Consider the following 23759-nt stretch of genomic DNA (forward strand, 5'->3'; position numbering starts at 1 on the left):
TGTATCGATGCATGGCTTAAAGTTGGTAAAACTTGCCCTATTTGCAGGGTTAATGTTGCCCCTCAACGGAACTTTATCATTTCTTCCATCGTTTCTTTAGCTAAAAGAGTCGGGCAATGGATTGAAAACCCACTTTCGTCTGAGCTTACAGTGGCATTTTGTGAGAGTTTTGGCTTTATGTAATGATGTTAATTAGCTTAAGTCTAGCAGCCTGCAAACCCTGATTTCATTCTTTAATGGGTTGTTCTTAGACAGAAATATGGTAGGGCAATTAGCCTGACTATATACATACATATTCTTTTTATTCATCGTTTGATTTTGCTTACAAATTACAATCAGGTAGACTGTAAGAAGCATTCTTTTTACAAGGCAAAAATCTATTTTTAACTATGTACGAGCCCATTTTGCCCGGGCCCATACCAGCAAACCAACCCAAACAAACTAGACTAATAAAACACTTCCAGTCCATTACAACAAAAATTAACCCAAAAATGCCCAAACCCAAATTCAAGCCCAAACCTAATAGCCCATAACAAACTTTCAGCAACAGCAAACCCTAGCCCCAACTGCCCATGAGCGCCGCATGTGTGCCGCTCCACCTCCTCGTCTGCCACGCCTCCAGCCCACACCTCCACTCACACGCTTCTGCCACCACTGTCGGCCATGGCCACCTGCAAGAAGCCAAATAGCAAAGTGACAAAAAAAATAGAAACTAAAAGGCTGTAAATCGGCTATAAAAGCCGAAAATCAGACGATTGTACGGGCTTCCTCTCTTTTACGAACACTAGAAAATCAAAAGGAAACAAAGAAATATTGAAAGGTTGATTTTAATCTTCAAACTGCTTGCTATCCATTTATTTACTTATTCATTCTTTTTATTTCTCAAGATCTCCATTTATTTACTTATTCATTCTTTTTTTATTTCTTAAGAATCAATCTCAATCAGACGATTGTTTTGTGAACAAGACATACCAAAAGCAGAACGATTTTTAGAGGATTTTTCCTTTTTGTTTTTTTTTTGCATTATAATTTCAGCATATTTTATTTCACCTTTTTTTCTCTTCTTGTGCATTCAAAAATGAAAATGTAAGAAAAGAGAAATACGAGAAACTTACCTCTGTGGTCGCTTATCGTCGGCCACCAGCGATAGTGGTGGTGCGGCGAAGTCGGCGACGGGGTTCGTAGTCTTGGAACCTTGGAACAGAAAAGGGAACCCCCTTCATTTTTTGGGATTCTTAGATTGTCTGAAAGAAGAGAGAAAGAAGTGGGGGCTAATTTCTTTTTTAGGGTTCTATTTATTTATTTATTTTTGTTTTCTATTTATAATATTCCATAGGGCGTCGTTAATGGAAGAAAGACCTGTGCACTATTGCCCTAATGGGTAATTTGTGCCTTTGGTCCCCCCCAAATTCTGCGGCACCCTCAATGAAACCTTTTGTTTCCTTTAATTTTGGCCATCGAATTTTGCGCCCTTTTCAACCTGGTCCCGCGCAAAACGATGCGCATACGGGACGGGAATATTCGCAATCGATCCCCCATATCCTCAACGCCTTTTATTTCAGCCCATTAGCCACCTGTTATATTTATTTACAGTTTCAATCCCCAGATTCTGTTCTGTTTCCATTTTCATCCTTAGTTCTTTATTTCATAAATATATATATTTACTTTTCTTTCAAATTATTTTGTTTATTATTATTAGTCTCCTTGTTCATTTTGATTTCATCTTATTTTCTTTTTTAAATTGTGTAGATTTTTATGTCATTTCATTTAAGCGGTTTTATTATTATTATTCTTTCTTTCTCGTATCATTTATATTAGATAATTTTATTTACATATATATATATTATTTTAAGTTTACTGACATTTCAAAATTTTTTTATATGTATATCGATTTGCTTTTATTATTGTTTGTTTCATTTTATGTTTAAGATGTATTATATATGTTAAATATTATAAACTGCTTTCTATTGTTTCCTTTTAAATTGTCATTTTTATCTTCATTTTGAACCCATTTTATGTATTATTTAGTTAAAATTGTTTTATTATTTACACTTGTTTTACATATCTTTTAAACACAACTTATTTATTTAAAAATGTTTTATTTGTTTTTCGTTTCAAAGATTTTTCTTTTCCTTCGTATTACTTTATATACATTATTTGTTTTATCTTATATATATATACCATTTTTTTGTGTACATTATTAACCTTAAATCTCTTGTTTTGCATTATCTATTTTAAACTCATCACTATCATTTTAACATCGTTGTTATTTTTATAATACTTACCGATTTTTTTTATATATGTATACATTTATCTATGTTCTCATATTCTGTAATTTACATGCATTTCTTATTTTATGGCTTTAAATCATACATGCATACACATTTTTACATAATTGTATTTATTGTCATCATTGTTATTTGGTGTTTGTTTATTTATTCATATACCCTTGTGCTTTTTCTAAATGTTAGTTCTATTTATTTATTTGTATGCTTTGTTTATGTAATCGCCTCGTCATTCCATTTTGCCTATTGTATTGTTGTTACTCACTTTATTTTGCTCACTTTGTCGCATTCGTTATTGTTTTGTCAAGCATTGACACTAAACACCAAAAGGAAAATTTTTCTAAATAAGGCAATATTTCGCGTTTGGAAAATCGAGATAACGTACCCTAACGTGCTGGGTTTCGATTTCTCGTTTGACTAAATAGCCAAATATCCTCTTAAAGCTTCAAAGTATGGTTTCATTAAACTATAAGGTGATCTTGGTTTCGATGGTTTAGAGTATCGTGTCCTAACGTGCTGGATGTGATATTCCTTCGGAACAAGAGAATCTTATATTTCAATTCATGTTATCAGAGTTTCTTTTAAGGATCGTATTTTTAAAACTCTTCAAATTTTCAATTTTCGACACTAAGACACTAATTAATCAACTAGGTACCAATTTTGGGCGTATCGAGGGTGCTAATCCTTCCTCGTGCGTAGCCGACTCCCGAATTCATTTTTCTGAATTTCGTAGACCAAAATCGTTGTTTCAATAAAATTAAATCATTTATTAAAAATAATCACTTTTTGAGGTGACCCGATCACACCTCGTCAAAAAAAGAGATTGGTGGCGACTCCCGTTTTCATTCTTTTTTTTTAAATCCAAGTCTACCCCGTTTCATCAAAAATGGTGTCAACAGCTTGGCGACTCCACTGGGGATCATAAGAGAGTCAAGCCACGTGTTGATTATTTCTTGTCTTTTTGTTGAAAGTGGAAAATTCGATTTAAATTTACGATCCTCTCATTGCATCTCTTTTGTTTTGAATTATATTTTTTATCGTGTTCTGTATTTTATTTTATACCTCTGCACATTGCATTGCATGACCGCTGGTCATACCCTTTTAAGTGGGAGTGAGAAACTACGCCTTCGTGAGGTTTTCACCTCCGCATGGGATAGTGAATCGCTTCCGGGATACATCCGTACCTATGTCTTCGTGAGATTTTCATCTCCGCATGGCCATAGGGAAATGTATTCCCCTGAACTGAACTCGGTCCATATAAGCCTATAATGGGTGAGGATCGAGGAATCTGCTGGTTCAGGTACCCTTACTTTAGAACCAAACCACATATAGCGAGCCGTAAGAACCCACCGAGATAGAGCTATTCCAAACCCTAGTGCTTACCGAATAGATGCTTTATTTATTATTGTTTACTTTAAATCCTAGCTCTGATTTGCTTTGTTTGTGATTGCATGGCATTTTCATTTCAAAAGAGGTGTCGATTCACGTTCAGTATAGATAGAAAGCTTATCATGGAAAAGAGGTTTCTTGATAAAGTAGAAGACAATGCAGCTGTACGAGTGTGGGCTGAAACGATGTGGAGAGAGAAAGGCGATAGTCTTGCAGAAGGGTATGTATCAGAGTTATGGGACTTCACCCGTATCAGCGTAATCCAAAATGATCTTCGAGAAATGAAGGAAATACGGGATCAATGGGACGACGGGACCAAGCAGATGTTTTACTGTGACTACGGGGACTTGCCTTACCTACTTGGTATCAAAGTGGACAAGCATTTATTCCGAGCCCTAGCCCAGTTTTGGAATCCTGCTTACAGTTGTTTCACTTTTGGAAAAGTGGACTTGGTGCCCACCGTGGAAGAATATACGACCTTGCTTCGGTGTCCAAAGATTCAAATTGACAAGGCCTATTCTAGAGCTGCTAGTGTCCCGACATTATTAAAAAAATTGATGAGCATTACAGGGATGAGCGAACAGTGGGTCGCTGCCCGGATCCAACAGAAAGGAGACAGTAAATGCGTTCCTTGGAAAAGCTTGCGAGATTTAGTATTAGCCCACCCTGATGTGAAGAAAAGAGTGGATGTCTTCGCTCTAGGTATCTATGGATTGGTAATTTTCCCTAGAGCTTTAGGGCATGTAGATGAGGTCGTCTCTGATTTGTTCGATCGGCTTAGTAAAGGAGTCACGCCCATCCCGGCAATCTTAGCAGAAACCTTCAGATCTCTAAGCGCATGTCGAAGAGCAGGGGAGGGAAGGTTCATCGGATGCGTGCAGCTACTATTGGTGTGGTTCCATAGTCACTTTTGGAAGGTGGAAAATGTTTCCTATCGAGTCTTCTCAGAAGACTATTCCCCATTGAAGGAACAAGTTGCTACACCAAGACGAGACGACATCACGGAAGAAAAGTGGATGACGATTCTCCAAAATCTTCAGGAGGATGACGTTGAATGGAAAGCTCCTTGGATGGTACCCGACGAGATCCTGTATCGATGTGGGGATTTCGACTGGGTCCCTTTACTCGGAATTTGGGGAGCTGTCGGTTATGCCCCTTTAATCGTATTAAGACAATATAGATCGAGACAGTTCATACCAGCAACACAAGGGCTGGCTCAATGTGAGTTTTCTTATAAGGATGAAAACTACAAGAGAAAAACTCGAGAAATATCTAAAGCTTGGAAATAGGTTCACCGAATGAAAAGATTTACCGTAGAAGCGATGACAACTTCAGAATATTATGAGTGGTGGAGTAAAAGAGTCAATGACAACATCCCTAAGCCGAGGGAAGATTGCGTTCAGTCTATAGAGGAGCATCTACAAGTAGTTCCGTCAGAATTAGAGATCATCAAACGAGACTTTGAGAAAAGAAATTCTGAGTTGGGAAAGAGGATAGAACAACTAGAAGAAGAAAGAGTGCATTTGGGATTAGACATCGATATCCACAAGCTAGAAGCCGATAAATTAAGGAAGGGAAAGAACGCTGAAGAGGATTTGGATAGTCTAAAAACAGATTACAAGAAGCTGCGATTGTCAATGAGAACTGTCGGTCTGGGTAAAACGTCAGAGCAGTGGCGACAAGAGATTAATGAGGAAAAGAATAGGGCCGATCAGTGGGAAAGAAATTTCAAGATGCTCGAGCTCGAGAAAACGCTTTGGAAAGGAGTTTGTTAGAGTGCCGAAATGAGAAGGCAGGATTAAAGGCCAAGGTGGCAGAGCTAGAAAAGTCACTTCACTCGTACCGTAGTCGCAACTCCATGATCGAATTAAGAGCAAGCTTAAATAAGATCGAAGAACTGAAAGGAAAGGTAGAGGAGCTTGAGGACGCATTACACAATTCTGAGCTACGAATGGAGCTTCTTGAGAGGAGTAATGATCAATGGCAAGAGCAATTCCATCATTCTCAAAGTCAGATTAGAGATAGAGATTACGTTATGGGCGAAGTTGTGACTCAAGTGCAGGAAGTGGCTGATCATCTGCAAACATTAGCAGTTCAGGCCGATGTATTGAGTTTAAAATATGAGTCAGAATCAAGCCGAGGTCGAGATTTAGCTTGGCTTCTTAGGAAGGTTAAGGCTTTGGGTATAAAGGCGAAGCCGTATATGTAATTTATTTTATGTAAAGAAATTTGCTTTCTAGTTGAGTTTTCTAATGAAATTGAATTCGAATCAATGCCTCTTTTTTTGCATTCATCTCATACATTTGCATTACATCTCATAAAATGACCCTAATAAAATTAAATTATGACAGTTACCCTGGAAACCAACAAAAATCTAATCAAATATCACTACGGTACTCGTCGCCAAACAAAAGCAATGGATCAAAGGTTGGAAAGATTGGAACAGTTGCAACGAGAGATGCAAGATCAGATGCATGAACGACTGGAAAAAATCCAGCAGGACATGTTAGAATCCCAGAACACCGTGATGAACCAATTAAAGCAGTTATTGGCTGGAGGGAATAACAAAGGAAAAGACCCCGTAGTTGATGCTGGGGAGGATCACGATGACCCTGTTTATCCTCCAGGTTTCACCCCAACTAACATCCAAGCACAACCAGAGGTGTACCCACAGAGGGTACCAGTTACCATAGGACCTCAATATCTGGCTGGTACCTCGGTACCAGTGCATTTTCAAATGGGCTCGGGTTTTAATCCTGGGGATAATCCCACTAATCCGGTGGTCCCGGACCTTGATGACGTGGCAGAAACAGAAAAAACAAGAATGAACCTGCCAAAACAACTGGAGGACCGATGTAGATGGTTAGAGGAAAAATTTAGAGCCATGGAGAACATCGACTATCATCGCGGGGTTGACGCCAAGGATCTGAGTTTGGTCCCTGATTTAGTACTCCCACCTAAGTTCAAAATGCCGGAATTCGAAAAATATAATGGGACTAGTTGTCCTGAAGCTCATATAACTATGTTCTATCGAAGAATGACAGGATACGTCAACAATGATCAGCTGTTAATCCACTGCTTCTAGGACAGTTTGATCGGATCTGCAGCCAAATGGTACAACCAACTGAGTTGTGCTAAAGTTAGTTCATGGAGAGACTTGGCGCAAGCTTTTATGAAGCAATACAGTCATGTAACGGATATAACACCCGATCGAATTACGTTACAAAACATGGAAAAAAAGCCTAGCGAGAATTTCAGGCAATACGCCCAACGATGGAGAGAAGTGGCAACACAAGTCCAGCCACCCCTTTTGGAAAAAGAGGTCACCATGTTATTTATCAACACTTTGAAAGCCCCGTTCATCAACCACATGTTGGGGAGTGCTACCAAGAGCTTCTCGGATATGGTAATGTCTGGTGAAATGATTGAGAACACGGTAAGGAGCGGTAAAATTGACACGGGGGAAAACTTCAAAAGACCAGCCCCAAAGAAAAAAGAGGGCGAAGTAAACAACGTAAACACATATAGCAAGAGCCATTCAAAACCGATTACTGTTGGCCCTCCAAAAATGATAACCACTAGTCACCAAGCCCCCTCAAGGCAGGAACCCAACACGAGGCCTAACACAAGGACTAACACAGAGAGACTTCAATTCACGCCCATTCCAATAACATACGGGGAACTGTATCAGAAGTTATTTGATGCACACATAGTATCTCCATTTTATCTAGAGCCCATGCAACCTCCATATCCCAAATGGTATGACACGAATGCCCAATGTGAATACCATGCAGGGATACCAGGGCACTCAATTGAGAACTGCACTGGGTTTAAAAAGGCGGTGGAAAGGTTCATTAAGATGGGGATTGTGAAGTTTGACAACCCATTAGGACCCAACGTAGCAGCGAATCCGTTACCCGATCATGCTGATAAAGGGGTAAACACAATAATCGAAGGTGGGAGAAAGAGAATCAAAACTGACATTGCAGAGATAAAAACCCCATTGAGTTGGGTTTGGAGACAAATGATAGAAGGAGGTCTCATCAAACAAGATTCAAAAGAAAGGCCCGAAGGAACGAAGACGTACTGCGAGTTTCATGCTGAAGAAGACCATGACATTCAAAACTGCACTGAATTCAAGGCCATGGTACAAAATCTGATGAACAACAAAGAGCTAGAATTTTATGAAGAGATCAAAGGACTTGAAAAAGGAGAAGTTTATGCCTCGGAGGAGGGGCCTACGAGAAAGGCCCAAAATCACCCGGTGGTGATTATTTCAAGGCCAACAAGCACAGGATCTGGAATACAACTGGCGCCAAGGGTCATAATCCAAAAACCTGTAGCCTTTCCTTACAAGGATAGCAAAAAGATTCCTTGAAATTATGACTGCAATGTGATGATCACGGGAGAGGAGAACCCGATAAATGCTTCAGAAGAGGGTAATGACGCAGGCTTCTATACGCGTAGTGGAAAACGTTACGACCCGGGAAATACAAAAAGGGAGCCTATAAAAGGAAAAACCTTGGCGGTTGAACAAGATAAAACGAAGACGACCGGAATTGAACCGCATATTAACACACTGGTGACTGAAAATGAGGCTAGAAAATTCCTAAAATTCTTGAAGCATAGCGAGTATAGCGTGGTGGAACAACTGCATAAGCAACCGGCTCGCATCTCAGTGCTCGAGTTACTTCTAAGTTCAGAGATACATCGTAATGCGTTGATAAAAGTGCTAAATGAGACTTATGTCGCTAAAGATATCTCAGTGAACAAATTGGATCGCCTGGTTAACAATATAAATACCGATAACTTCATCTTCTTCAACGATGATGAGATCCCGCCAGGTGGTATGGGATCTACCAAGGCCTTGCACATCACTGCCCGTTGCAAGGGGTGTATACTACCGGCGGTACTCGTTGACAATGGATCGGCCCTGAATGTTTTACCCCTGTCCATATTAAACAGGCTACCTGTGGATAGTTCTCACATGAAATCATGCCAAAATATAGTGAGAGCATTTGATGGCACTCAGAGAAAAGTGATGGGGAGAATCGAGATACCTCTATTGATTGGTCCAAATACATACGAGGTGGACTTTTTGGTAATGGATATTAAACCATCTTACAATTGCCTATTGGGGAGGCCTTGGATCCATTCTGCAGGAGCTGTACCATCGTCACTTCACCAAAAGTTAAAATTGGTGATAAAGGGTCGATTGGTGACTATAGATGCAGAAGAAGACATCATTGCATCAGTCACCGATGATATGCCATACATAGAGGCTGATAGTGAAGCGATAGAATGTTCATTCTGATCTTTGGAATTCGTAAATGCCACATTTGTCATCGAGATGAGCAAAATCCCAGAGCCTAAGATATCCAAAGCTACGTCAATGAGCTTACAGCTAACGATGGGAAAGGGAGCATTGTCTGGAAGAGGATTAGAAAAATACCTCCAGGGAAGGGTCGGAGTACCGATCCTAGTTAACAAACAGGACCGTTATGGTTTGGAATATAAGCCTAATGCGAGGGAAAGGAGGAAAGAGATGGAGAAAAAGCAAGAAAAGAGAAGATCACATTTGGGCGGGATAGAAGTCAAGTGGGGACCGATAACCTTTCCCCATATATCTAAGACTTTTGTTTCAGGGGGAATTGTCCACCCTGAAGAGAATGATGAGGTTACAGAAGGAAGGATTGAGAGGTTGGACATCAATGCCATATCCGCGGAAGAAAGGGTGGAAAGGAATTTATCAGGCATTTGTCCTTACGAACCTGGAAGTGTTCTGAATAACTGGACTGCAGAAGAGATCCCTGTAACATTTAGAACTAATTCAGAGTAATATTCAGAACACTTGTTGCCCTAAGCCTGGGGGTGATAAGAATCTTTTGTAAAAGGCACACGTCCAAAATCTAATTTCAGTGAAAACTTATCATTCAGTTTCATCTTGAGCAAATATTCTTTCATTCTTTTCATAATCATACTATGCATACAAGTATTCTTAGATTCTTTTATTTGGTACTCCATTTGTTCCTATAACAGGTCTTCAGATATCAACGAGATGAGCGACGCTGTTACTAATTCAGAGTCTCTATTCGAACAAGACATGAGTATAGATGATCCTCAAGATTTTGAAGGTGACCAAGACAGCGTTTTATCTCCGGATTTGTTAAGAATGATGGAAGAAGAAGAAAAATAAATTCTACCCTATAAGGAATCAGTAGAAGTTGTGATCTTAGAAGAGGGCAGAGAGGTAAAAGTTGGCGCTTGCATGGCCAAGGAAACAAGGCGAGACCTTGTTGAGTTGCTTCAAGAGTTTAAAGATGTCTTCGCATGGTCCTACCAAGATATGCCAGGTTTAAGTACTGATATCGTGGTACACCGATTGCCTATAAAGGAAGAATACAAACCAGTCCAACAAAAGCTTCGAAGGATGAGGCCTGATGTCTTGCTAAAAATAAAGGAAGAAGTTAAGAAGCAATTTGATGCTGGTTTCTTACAGGTGGTCAAGTACTCAGAATGGGTAGCCAATATAGTCCCTGTTCCTAAGAAAGATGGGAAGGTGCGAATAGGGACTTGAACAAAGCCAGCCCAAAGGATAATTTCCCACTGCCTCATATTGATACCTTGGTAGACAACACGGCCGGATACTCACTGTTCTCTTTCATGGATGGTTTCTCCGGGTACAACCAAATTAAGATGCTTTCTAAAGACAGGGAGAAGACCACATTCATAACGATGTGGGGGACGTTTTGTTATAAAGTGATGCCTTTTGGATTGAAAAATGCGGGAGCAACGTATCAGAGAGTCATGGTAGCATTATTCCATGATATGATGCATAAAGAGATAGAAGTTTATGTTGATGACATGATCGCAAAATCCAGAACAGAAAGGGAACACGTGCAAGTTCTGAGAAAACTGTTTCTGAGGTTAAGGAAGTTCCAGCTAAAACTTAACCCAGCCAAGTGTACTTTCGGGGCTAGATCAGGAAAATTGCTAGGATTCTTAGTCAGCGAAAAGGGAATTGAAATTGACCCAGACAAAGTTAAGGCCATACAAGAATTACCTCCGCCAAGTACTCAAAAAGAAGTTCGGGGTTTCCTAGGAAGACTAAATTACATCGCTCGATTTATTTCACAATTAACCGAGAAATGTGACCCCATATTCCGTCTTCTTAGGAAACACAATCCAGGTGTATGGGATGAGGAGTGCCAGAAAACTTTCGAAAGAGTTAAACATTACTTGTCCAACGCCCCAGTACTGATGCCACCTTGCCCTGACAAACCACTAATACTATACTTGGCAGTATTTGAGAATTCCATGGGGTGCGTGCTCGACCAACATGATGAGTCAGGATGAAAGGAAAGAGCGATCTACTATCTCAGTAAGAAGTTCGCTGAATGCGAAACGAGATATTCGCCAATTGAAAAATTATGTTGCGCATTGGTTTGGACTACTCGAAGATTGAGACAATACATGTTGTACCATACGACTTGGTTAATCTCAAAGTTAGACCCTCTGAAATACATGATGGAGTCAACTACTCTAAATAGAAGGATGGCCCGATGGCAAATTCTACTATCTGAATTTGACATAACCTATGTGAATCAAAAGGCTGTAAAAGGGAGCGCGATAGCAGATTTTCTAGCAAGTAGAGCCCTGGACGACTATGAGCCTTTGAACTTTGATTTCCCAAATGAGGATCTGATGTATGTGGCAACTACTGAAGCAAGCACACAAGAAGGCCATACTTGGAAATTAAATTTTGACGGAGCCTCAAATGCCATGGGCAACGGGATTGGGGCAGTCTTGGTATCTCCAAACGGTGATCATTATCCTTTCACCAGTAAACTAGATTTTGATTGCACAAATAACATGGCGGAATATGAAGCATGTATCATGGGAATCCGTGCGGCTATGGAACGCAAAATCAAGGTACTTGAGGTATATGGGGATTCGGCATTGGTAATTTATCAGCTCAAAGGCGAATGGGAAACAAGAGACCCTAAGTTGATTAGTTACCGAAGGATAGTCCTAGAATTGATTGAGGAGTTCGACGACATCACTTTTTGTTATCTCCCACGAGACGAGAATCAGATGGCCGACGCTTTAGCTACATTGGCTTCCATGATCAAAGTAAATAGACCAGAGGATGTGAAGCCTATCCAAATGAGTATTTATGATGCTCCAGCCCACTGTTGTAACCTTGACGAAGAAGAAGAAAAGGACGACAACCCTTGGTATCAGGATATATTGCGATACGTAAAAAATCGTGAATACCCAAACCAAGCAACTGAGAATGACAAGAGAATGTTGAGGAGGCTGGCCAGTGATTACGTCTTAGATGGAGAGATCCTGTACAAAAGAGGAAAAGATCAGGTGCTGTTAAGATGTGTGGACGCTGTGGAGGCCAAACAGATCTTGGAAGAAGTCCATGATTGTATTTGTGGAACACACGCTAACGGTTTCACAATGGCCAGACAGATCATGAGATTTGGATATTATTGGTCTACCATGGAAGGAGACTGCATCAAATATGCTAAGAAGTGCCATAAATGCCAGATTTACGGAGACAAAATTCATGTGCCTCCATCACCTCTTCATGTCATGACTTCCCCATGGCCTTTCTCCATGTGGGGCATGGACGTCATTGGGCCGATATCGCCAAAGGCTTCAAACGGACATCGTTTCATTTTTGTAGTGATTGACTACTTTACTAAGTGGGTAGAGGCTACTTCTTACGCCAACGTCACAAAGGCAGCTGTCAGCAAGTTTTTAAAGAAGGAAATCATATGTCGGTATGGAATGCCCGAAAGGATTATATCTGACAACGCATTAAATTTGAATAATAGCACGATAGCAGAGGTTTGTAGTCAATTCAATATCAAGCACCACAACTCATCGCCATATCGTCCGAAGATGAATGGTGCGGTGGAGGCAGCCAATAAAAATATCAAAAAGATTGTGGGGAAAATGACTGAGACCTATAGAGATTGGCACGAGAAGTTGCCATTCGCCCTCTATGCTTATCAAACGTCTGTCAGGACTTCTACCGGGGCAACACCATTCTCTTTGGTTTATGGAATGGAGGCAGTGCTGCCAATTGAGGTTGAAATTCCCTCTCTCCGAGTTTTTTCAGAACTAAAGTTAGACGAAGCAGAATGGATCCAATCCCGATATGATCAGCTGAACTTGATTGAAGAAAGGAGGTTAAGAGCTATCCGTCATGGTCAAATGTACCAGAAACAATGATGCGAGCTTACAATAAGAAAGTTCGTCCTAAAAAATTCCATGAAGGGGACTTGGTATTGAAGAAGATCCTTCCCATACAAAAAGACTTCAGAGGAAAGTGGATGCCAAACTGGGAGGGACCTTATGTAGTAAAAAAGGCCTTTTCAGGAGGGGCATTAATTTTAACTGGGATGGATGGCAAAAGCTTGCCCAATCCTGTGAATTCGGATTCAGTGAAGAGGTACTTTGCCTAAAAAAAAAGGGAGAGGCCAAGGCGAAAAACCCGCAAAGGGCACCTTGAGACCAAATGGGTTTTGAATTGAAAACCCAGGAATGGGCAATTCAAATTTTCGATCAAAGATGAGGCATAGAGTAGTTTTGTCTTCTCCGAATTAACAAGAAGGAAAGATGCTACATCTTGGGGCATCAACAAAGCCTTCTAGGACTTCTAAACACATATCAAGTTCAAAAGGGTCCTTAAGAAGTTTGTGCAGAGAAGTTCATGCTGCGATATCTGGGGCACCTGTTTTTATCTTATTTACATCTTAGCAAAATTTTCTATTTGTTCATTTAGAGCCCTGCTCTCAATAAAGTTCCATCTTATTCATTGTGATAATCTTTTTCATCATATCTCAGCAAAATTTGCTATCTTGATTGATTTATTCATTTCGAGTTTTGCTCTCAGCAAAATTTTATCTTGTCCATCTTGATAATCTTTTTCAAGCATTTTTCATTAAAATAATGATTACTGGACTGGTAATATTCAAGCAGAAGGAGTTCTACATATTACTCTGAAAGCTTCTAAATAGTACGAGGACCTGAAACAGGACTATTGTTTAGAACTGACCAAACTTAAGGGTTAGAAGCATTGGAGGAAGAATAGTCTAAATTGCAACTATTTCCTTAGTTTTTTCTGTCAAAGATACCAGCTGAACGAGAAGGGGCGGTGATAGAACCGTTAATAAATTTCGAGTAATGACAACCTAAGCGATTAAAAAGGGATCATTCTCATGACATTCTGCAAATATCATTCATACACATCTAGTTAGGAGCATTTGATCCACTCTGATCATGTCATCCTAAACACTAGGCGTAAATAGGTCCATAAAATTGATTTTTTAGGTCATATTCCCAGAGAACAGATCAAAGGAACAGATCCTATACCCATGAAGTTACAATGGGATGGATTGAAGTCAGATGCAGATCTTGTCTTCCCATATTGGTGGCGAAGTAGATCGCAGAAAGCAGATCTTGTCTTCATGTATTGGCGTGAAGTAGATCGAAGATAGCAGGTCCTATCTTCCTATATTGATAGGAAGTGGATCCAAGATGCAGATCTTGTTTTCCCATATTGGTGGCGAAGTAGATCGCAGAAAGCAGATCTTGTCTTCATGTATTGGCGTGAAGTAGATCGAAGATAGCAGGTCCTATCTTCCTATATTGATAGGAAGTGGATCCAAGATGCAGATCTTGTCTTCCCATATTGGTGGCGAAGTAGATCGCAGAAAGCAGATCTTGTCTTCATGTATTGGCGTGAAGTAGATCGAAGATAGCAGGTCCTATCTTCCTATATTGATAGGAAGTGGATCCAAGATGCAGATCTTGTCTTCCCATATTGGTGGCGAAGTAGATCGCAGAAAGCAGATCTTGTCTTCATGTATTGGCGTGAAGTAGATCGAAGATAGCAGGTCCTATCTTCCTATATTGATAGGAAGTGGATCCAAGATGCAGATCTTGTCTTCCCATATTGGTGGCGAAGTAGATCGCAGAAAGCAGATCTTGTCTTCATGTATTGGCGTGAAGTAGATCGAAGATAGCAGGTCCTATCTTCCTATATTGATAGGAAGTGGATCCAAGATACAGATCTTGTCTTCCCATACTGGTGTTGAAGTAGATCGAAGATTGCAGATCTTGCCTTCCTGTATTTGGCAGAGAAGCAGATCGAAGATTACAGTCTTATCTCCCTAAGTAGTAGTGGAGCAGACTAAAAACACAAATCTCATCCCCATGGAGTCGTAGCAGAGTAGATTGAAGCTACAAGGCGTATCTGAAGTTGCAGAAGAGTGGATCGAAGCAACAAGACGTGACAGGTTGGAATAAGGCTGCTTAAAGAAGATGAGCACCAAAAAGTCAAGACTCGGCAAGACCGGGCAAAATTGGCCCTTTTGATGTCTTTGCTCTATTCTCGTTACGCGAAAATGAGCAAAGAGGGGCAGCTGTACGAGCCCATTTTACCCGGGCCCATACCAGCAAACCAACCCAAACAAACCAAACTAATAAAACACTTCCAGTCCATTACAACAAAAATTAACCCAAAAATGCCCAAACCCAAATTCAAGCCCAAACCTAATAGCCCATAACAAACTTTCAGCAACAGCAAACCCTAGCCCCAACTGCCCATGAGCGCCGCATGTGTGCCGCTCCACCTCCTCGTCTGCCACGCCTCCAGCCCACACCTCCACTCACACGCTTCTGCCACCACTGTCGGCCATGGCCACCTGCAAGAAGCCAAATAGCAAAGTGACAAAAAAATAGAAACTAAAAGGCTGTAAATCGGCTATAAAAGCCGAAAATCAGACGATTGTACGGGCTTCCTCTCTTTTACGAACACTAGAAAATCAAAAGGAAACAAAGAAATATTGAAAGGTTGATTTTAATCTTCAAACTGCTTGCTATCCATTTATTTACTTATTCATTCTTTTTTATTTCTCAAGATCTCCATTTATTTACTTATTCATTCTTTTTTTTATTTCTTAAGAATCAATCTCAATCAGACGATTGTTTTGTGAACAAGACATACCAAAAGCAGAACGATTTTTAGAGGATTTTTCCTTTTTGTTTTTTTTTTGCATTATAATTTCAGCATATTTTATTTCACCTTTTTTTCTCTTCTTGTGCATTCAAAAATGAAAAATGTAAGAAAAGAGAAATACGAGAAACTTACCTCCGTGGTCGCTTGTCGTCGGCCACCGGCGATAGTGGTGGTGCGGCGAAGTCGGCGACGGGGTTCGTAGTCTTGGAACCTTGGAACAGAAAAGGGAACCCCCTTCATTTTTTTGGGATTCTTAGATTGTCTGAAAGAAGAGAGAAAGAAGTGGGGGCTAATTTCTTTTTTAGGGTTCTATTTATTTATTTAATTTTGTTTTCTATTTATAATATTCCATAGGGCGTCGTTAATGGAAGAAAGACCTGTGCACTATTGCCCTAATGGGTAATTTGTGCCTTTGGTCCCCCCCCAAATTCTGCGGCACCCTCAATGAAACATTTTGTTTCCTTTAATTTTGGCCATCGAATTTTGCGCCCTTTTCAACCTGGTCCCGCGCAAAACGATGCGCATACGGGACGGGAATATTCGCAATCGATCCCCCATATCCTCAACGCCTTTTATTTCAGCCCCTTAGCCACCTGTTATATTTATTTACAGTTTCAATCCCCAGATTCTGTTCCGTTTCCATTTTCATCCTTAGTTCTTTATTTCATAAATATATATATATTTACTTTTCTTTCAAATTATTTTGTTTATTATTATTAGTCTCCTTGTTCATTTTGATTTCATCTTATTTTCTTTTTTAAATTGTGTAGATTTTTATGTCATTTCATTTAAGCGGTTTTATTATTATTAGTCTTTCTTTCTCGTATCATTTATATTAGATAATTTTATTTACATATATATATATTATTTTAAGTTTACTGACATTTCAAATTTTTTTATATGTATATCGATTTGCTTTTATTATTGTTTGTTTTATTTTATGTTTAAGATGTATTATATATGTTAAATATTATAAACTGCTTTCTATTGTTTCCTTTTAAATTGTCATTTTTATCTTCATTTTGAACCCATTTTATGTATTATTTAGTTAAAATTGTTTTATTATTTACACTTGTTTTACATATCTTTTAAACGCAACTTATTTATTTAAAAATGTTTTATTTGTTTTTCGTTTCAAAGATTTTTCTTTTCCTTCGTATTACTTTATATACATTATTTGTTTTATCTTATATATATATACCATTTTTTTGTGTACATTATTAACCTTAAATCTCTTGTTTTGAATTATCTATTTTAAACTCATCACTATCATTTTAACATCGTTGTTATTTTTATAATACTTACCGATTTTTTTTATATATGTATACATTTATCTATGTTCTCATATTCTGTAATTTACATGCATTTCTTATTTTATGGCTTTAAATCATACATGCATACACATTTTTACATAATTGTATTTATTGTCATCATTGTTATTTGGTGTTTGTTTATTTATTCATATACCCTTGTGCTTTTTCTAAAATGTTAGTTCTATTTATTTATTTGTATGCTTTGTTTATGTAATCGCCTCGTCATTCCATTTTGCCTATTGTATTGTTGTTACTCATTTTATTTTGCTCACTTTGTCGCATTCGTTATTGTTTTGTCAAGCATTGACACTAAACACCAAAAGAAAATTTTTTCTAAATAAGGCAATATTTCGCGTTTGGAAAATCGAGATAACGTACCCTAACGTGCTGGGTTTCGATTTCTCGTTTGACTAAATAGCCAAATATCCTATTAAAGCTTCAAAGTATGGTTTCATTAAACTATAAGGTGATCTTGGTTTCGATGGTTTAGAGTATCGTGTCCTAACGTGCTGGATGTGATATTCCTTCGGAACAAGAGAATCTTATATTTCAATTCATGTTATCAGAGTTTCTTTTAAGGATCGTATTTTTAAAACTCTTCAAATTTTCAATTTTCGACACTAAGACACTAATTAATCAACTAGGTACCAATTTTGGGCGTATCGAGGGTGCTAATCCTTCCTCGTGCGTAGCCGACTCCCGAATTCATTTTTCTGAATTTCGTAGACCAAAATCGTTGTTTCAATAAAATTAAATCATTTATTAAAAACAATCACTTTTTGAGGTGACCCGATCACACCTCGTCAAAAAAAGGGATTGGTGGCGACTCCCGTTTTCATTCTTTTTTTTAAAATCCAAGTCGACCCCGTTTCATCAAAAAATGGTGTCAACAAACTACTTACTATCTTTGAAGATCTCTCAAATCCCCCCATTGTTCATTTGTTCTTACCAACAGAACCATATTTGTAAGTTAAATATTACAAATACAAAATAAGATTCTTTATTTTCTTCATGGTGTAAAATGGAGGGTTTTCAACCTCAAAACATGAAAAGCTTAAGAGTAATCTCAACCATTAACTTAGAGTAAAAATCCGGCCTGAGATCTTATGCCTATGTTTTTCTATATAATTAACTTTCTCAAAAGCCTAAAAGGATGGTAATCAATGCTCACAGTTCAAGCACCACATTTATTTATGTTAGCGGCTGGCCATTATGAGGTTGAAAATAATTCTTTGTTCATCATTTTGTCTAATCCCCCCTCTCTTTTTCAGTACACTACACAGTTCAACACTTAAAAGCCCGAAATTGTGGTAAAATCATGCGAGCAACTACATTGTTTCAATTTCACAACATTGGTCGGTTAATTGCATGCAAAAAGGTCACTCTGCGTATATTAAAAAAAATCGAGTTTAGCTATAGAAAATATGATTAAGCCTATTAATTCAAGCTTACAATATATTATGGTAATGTGAAGAGTAAAGTATGAACAGTCAAAAACTGAATGATTTCTTAGAGTTCCCATTTCTTAGAGTACCCAAGAGGCGCCATGATTGCTTTAGCTATTATTACACTATTCTCAATAAGGGACGACGAAAGCAATGTTACACCGCATTAACGGTGGAAAAAAAGGTATGCAATTATGCAAGCAAGATTGTATATTTTTGTAGTAATTTACTTCAGCTTTAATTTGAATGCCAACCAAAAGCATGTTAGATATAATTTCATTTGATGTGGTCTGTAATTGTAGCGACCAAAAAGTAGGAAAATTCTTAATGCAAAACCATATATTTATAAATTTTAATATTGACTAAATTAGGTTTTCTTTTTTAAAATTAGAGAAAATTAATGTCAATTTTAAAAGTGAGTAATTAAGAATAATTAATCTCAATGCTAATGTTCTATTGTACATTTTTTATTTGCATAATAACAAATTTAGTCCTCAAATTTTATACATTCGGTCAATTTGTTATTGATTTAATAAGTTTAGCCTACAACATTTACAAATCCTGTCAATTTGGTATTTGATAACTCTAATATCTTAGAGTTATTTGTTCTTTATTTTAGTAGGATTTTAGGATTTTTAGTTATTTTATAATTTAATTTTATTAGATTTTAGGAATTCTATTTCATTCATGTTTTAAGTTAAGTATATATATATAGTGTTAAATGGAATTAATTTTTTATGTGTTCTTATTCAATATAGGCCCGACAAAGCATGAGAAAGAATAGCTTAATATAAGTAGATTTTCGTTCCAATGAAGAATATCTCCACCCTAGCGAAAGTAAATAGACAAATTTCTGCTCCAACGGAATGACATATATACTCTATAGTTTTTTAAAAGTTACAATTTTTAGGGGTTAGAAACTTTAAAAGAGGAGAAAAAAGGGGAAGAGCTGTCCAAGCTTTCATGCATCAAGAATCAACAGATTTCAACTAGAAGGCGAAGCTTCTCCATTGTTTTTCTTATGTTTGGTTATTATTTTAATTTTAAGATATTTCTCAAATTCTCTATGAACTAAATCTCTTTTTTAGGGTTACAATGGATTTCATGCTGAATTAATTGAATGGTATCTATTTTCATCTCTTTTTATTATTAATAGATTTTCGATTATTTATTCGTTCTTGTTCTTATTTGATAATAGTCTGGCCACCTATTAGTTTGAAAAAACCTAAAGACATTGAAATAAGACTTTTCGTTTTAGGTCTAGAATAAATAGCTCTTGGTTTTAATTAGATGAGTCAATTCGTGTTTCGTAATTAGGATACAAACTTACATGCTTATCTTTTTTTTTTTGAAAGAAACTTACATGCTTATCTTAGGTAGTCATAATTGGGGTTATTCTTAATCAATCTTGTCTACATTATTGACATAGGAATATAGCTCAATAGTTAGATTAGATTAGTTCTTTAATTGCTCGGAAGAGAATTAAGGAAATTTTAGGTCCCAGGTTAGTAATAAACTCTATTAGGATAAATTGGGTGGAGATAGATCAATTAGCTAACGCATTTGATGAAATTGCAATACTAGGGTTTTATTATTAATTTTTATTTGCTTTAATTTGCATTGATTATTTTTATTTACTTTTAAATTAGTAGAAAACTGTATTCTCAATTAATTTGGATAGGTTATTAGAGTAATATTTGGTGATTGGTGTTTTGATTAGTAATAGCTCTATGTGGGATCAATATTTTATACTACTTGAAATAATACATATACTTGCATACATGATTTTCGATCAACAAGTTTTTGGCGTCGTTGTCGAATAGCCAATTGTTAATTTTGTTAACATCAATTTAATTACTTTTTGCTTAACTTAAATTTATTTTTTGTTTTATTTTTAGATACCTTTGACTTTTGTATATGCAGAAGTTAAAATCTAGATTATCTACCACTTGATTTGGAGATTGAATCAACTTTACAAAGACTCAAATGTTTAAGGATCAATTCTGAGGTTGAACACAAAGAGTCAATAATGGCAAATCCTAATAGGAATAACAATGTTAATGAGCAGAATAATGTACGAGTTCCTTCTGTTGTCCCTATTGCATCTAAGTGTATCAAAGACTATGCCATCCCGCATGCCAAAGGGCTTCGTACTAGTGTCACGGGGCTATACATTTCGTCTCGCAATCCGTGCGGCCTTAGGCGATTTGCTCGTCCAAACTCGCCCAAGTCAGCCTTTACTCGAATGAGGGTTCTTTAAGAACTCCTCCAAGGCACCAACTCGTACAGTGGAAGCAAACTTATGCCAAAAGAAGCTTAAAAGAACAACAGAAAGGGACGCTCGCAAAGTGTTTGAGTAAATGCTCTCTATTCTCTTATTCACAAAGAATAATGAAACAATGAATGGAGTGTACAAATGAGGGGGGGGCTCTCTATTTATACTTGAGCTCCCCCAAAACTGACGGTCAAGATACAATTACATCGACGGACGAGTTAACCAATCCCATGATTTAAGGGATTTTACAAGATATTGCCAAATCAAATCCTATCTAATCTTACAAGATATGATTCTCTCTATTTTTGAAGATTAGTTACCATAGCTGCCTAAGTTGCCATATCTTCGCTATCGGGCCAACCAGGCTTCAAGTTGACAGGCTTCTCTATCAGTTCGTTGAATCGGGCCAGCTCTCGTGGGCTAAATGATCCCCATCTTATCGACAGACCTCCATGGGGCGCATCTTGTGCCATGGTCACGGGCCTTGCACTCTGACCCGTGACATTCTCCCCCACCCATTCTCCCAACGCCCTCGTTGCGACTTTCGAATGGCACTGACTTAATTCACCTTGGATCCTTCTCGTTGCCTTGGCTTCCTCCCGACTCGCTTCCCAATCGGGTTGTCCCTTCTTCCAGACTTTTTTCCTCGGCTTCCGTCTCCTTTTATCTTAAACCGTCGCACTAGTTGGTACATCTCGTTAGCAAAAAGTCTCCGTACTAACTTGCCCCAATTTTAACTTGTTCCCTTTTGAACCGTCTTGATTCTCACACCTTGGCTTCGTGTTGCCCATAGTCCCTCGGCTTTCTTGCTTATGAACTTTGAAAGGGCCTTTACGACCTTGCCAAGCCAACAAGTCAGAATTTAAAACACTATCAAAGTGTTCGCAATGTACCTTACTCACAGTATTTACTCGTCCCGACTGTTTCTGCATCGCTTCTTTTCCCTCGAAGTCCGATGTACCACTCACCTTTCCCATAGGTGTCGGCTCCACAGTCGAATCTGCAGGCTTCATATCAATCGCTTGCGCCACTAACACTTCCGAATGGCTTTTCGTAACATCCCATTCTATCGAGTCAATGTTTCTCCCATACGAAACATCCTCGACTAGTTGGATTGATGACAAAACCTTTGTCCTAACCTTCATATCTCGATACACTGGCACAACAATCTTTGATAATGGACCAGTGACAATATGAATTTGATCGGCCCATGGATACAGAACCGTCTGAATCCTATCAAGGAAGTTTAAGCCAAGCACATAATCGTAATCATCTAGTTGGATTACCTCGAATTCTTCCTTGCCTTTCCATTCGCTGATTTGTAGTTCCACCTCACGAACTACTCCCACAGTTGGGCCCTCCTCGGAATTTATCGTCTTGATCTTCCTATTCGATTTCTTAATCGAGAGACCAAGTTTCTTCGCAGCCTTCTCCGATATGAATAAATCTGATGCTCCCGTATCAATCAGAGCACTCCCATTTCGACCTACAATGTTGATGTCTACGAACATCAACCCTTCCCTACCATTCCTTTTCTTCGGGAAGAGAATTATCGAATTGACCCTCAATGCCTTTTTCTCAATCGGGTTTTCCTCTTCCGGCTCATCACTCTTCTTGATAGCCGTAAACGTAGATACTTTTGGGCAATCTCTCTTCATGTGCGGTCCATTACAAAAGTAGCACCTCAACTTTCCCCTCTTTTTTTTCGGGCTATTGGGTCTTCTTTTCCCATTTCGTGGTTTCCTATTACCACCATCTTCCTCATGGTGCCCACCATTGCCCCTCCCATTGGGCTTGGAAGATTCAAACCTGTCTTTTCTCGGAACAAGTTCCACTAGGGGCTCTGCCACCAGCATGGCATTGGTTAGTTCTTGAACTCCACGACGTTGCAATTCTTGCTTCACCCATGGTTTCAGCCCATCCGTAAAAGAGAAAAATGCCTCCTTTTCGCTCAAATCTGAAATTTGAAGCATGAGTTCACTGAACTCCCGCACATACTCCCTAACTGTACCTCGTTGCGTAAGCCGTCGCAACTTTGCTCGAGCTTCATTCTCAGCATATTCGGGGTAAAATTGTGCCTTAAACTCCTTTTGGAACTCCTCCCAAGTCCCAATCTCGGTCCCACCACGTTTCACATCAGTGGACCTACGTCGCCACCATAACAAAGCAACGTCAGTAAAATACATAGCAACAGTGTTTACCTTTGCGACATCATCCTCAATGCCCATCGCACGAAAGTATTGCTCCATGGCCTAAAGAAAATTGTCTACCTCACTTGCGGACCTTGCCCCTTTAAACGCTTTCGGTTTGGGCACATCCATTGCTTGTTGCTTCGGCTTCGAAGCCAACATCCCACTACCTATGGCAGCCTTGAAAACCTTGATCTCCCCTTTAAGCTCATTGATCATCTCGAGCTCCCCTTTAAACTTGCTGATCTCCTCCTTCAACGCTGTTACCATAGCCTCGAAAGAGCATCATCCTTCCTAGCCAGCTTAATTTCCGAGGAACTGATAGTATCCAACACATATTCCTTAAGTTGCTCTTGCATAGTTTGCAACCCATCATGAACACTATCACCAACATCATCAATCCTCTCTTTGACATCCTCCATGGATTCCTCGAGAGTGACGACTCGATCCTCCAAAGCTGACAACAAGTCCCTTGATCGACTTACTTTCCTAGCCCTTCCTCGGGTCTCCATTGGCTCATTCTGCCCAACGACTTCTTTCGACATCCCAACAGTGCCTTCGAACCAACAGCTCGGATATCACTTGTCACGGGGCTATACCTTTCGTCTCGCAATCCGTGCGGGCTTAGGCGATTTGCTCGTCCAAACTCGCCCAAGTCAGCCTTTACTCGAATGAGGGTTCTTTAAGAACTCCTCCAAAGCACCAACTTGTACAGCGGAAGCAAACGTATGCCAAAAGAAGCTTAAAAGAACAACAGAAAGGGACGCTCGCAAAGTGTTTGAGTAAATGCTCTCTATTCTCTTATTCACAAAGAATAATGAAA

At 38.8% G+C, this 23759-nt stretch overlaps 1 protein-coding gene across 1 annotated transcript; it reads right to left on the bottom strand.

Moving 5' to 3' along the window:
• Positions 1-312: 312 nt before the first annotated feature.
• Positions 313-1539, bottom strand: LOC121208522 (uncharacterized). The gene is made up of 3 exons (XM_041079386.1): positions 1481-1539; positions 1116-1291; positions 313-671 (listed from the first exon to the last, which is right to left on the bottom strand). Exons 1-3 carry the CDS (start codon positions 1537-1539, stop codon positions 541-543), a joined length of 366 nt encoding a protein of 121 aa, XP_040935320.1. The 3' UTR covers positions 313-540.
• Between the last annotated feature and the right edge of the window lie 22220 nt (positions 1540-23759).

The sequence above is a fragment of the Gossypium hirsutum genome, chromosome A10 (assembly GCF_007990345.1).
Source record: "Gossypium hirsutum isolate 1008001.06 chromosome A10, Gossypium_hirsutum_v2.1, whole genome shotgun sequence".
NCBI lineage: Eukaryota > Viridiplantae > Streptophyta > Magnoliopsida > Malvales > Malvaceae > Gossypium > Gossypium hirsutum.

What these genes read in the sequence shown, in the direction of transcription:
- LOC121208522 (XM_041079386.1), bottom strand. Translation starts at nt 1,539, where the DNA reads ATGGGGGATCGATTGCGAATATTCCCGTCCCGTATGCGCATCGTTTTG. An exon ending in ATCGTTTTGCGCGGGACCAG is followed by an intron (nt 1,292 to 1,480) that starts GTTGAAAAGGGC and finishes ATAAATAAATAG; the next exon opens with AACCCTAAAAAAGAAATTAG. An exon ending in GACGATAAGCGACCACAGAG is followed by an intron (nt 672 to 1,115) that starts GTAAGTTTCTCG and finishes GGCTTCTTGCAG; the next exon opens with GTGGCCATGGCCGACAGTGG.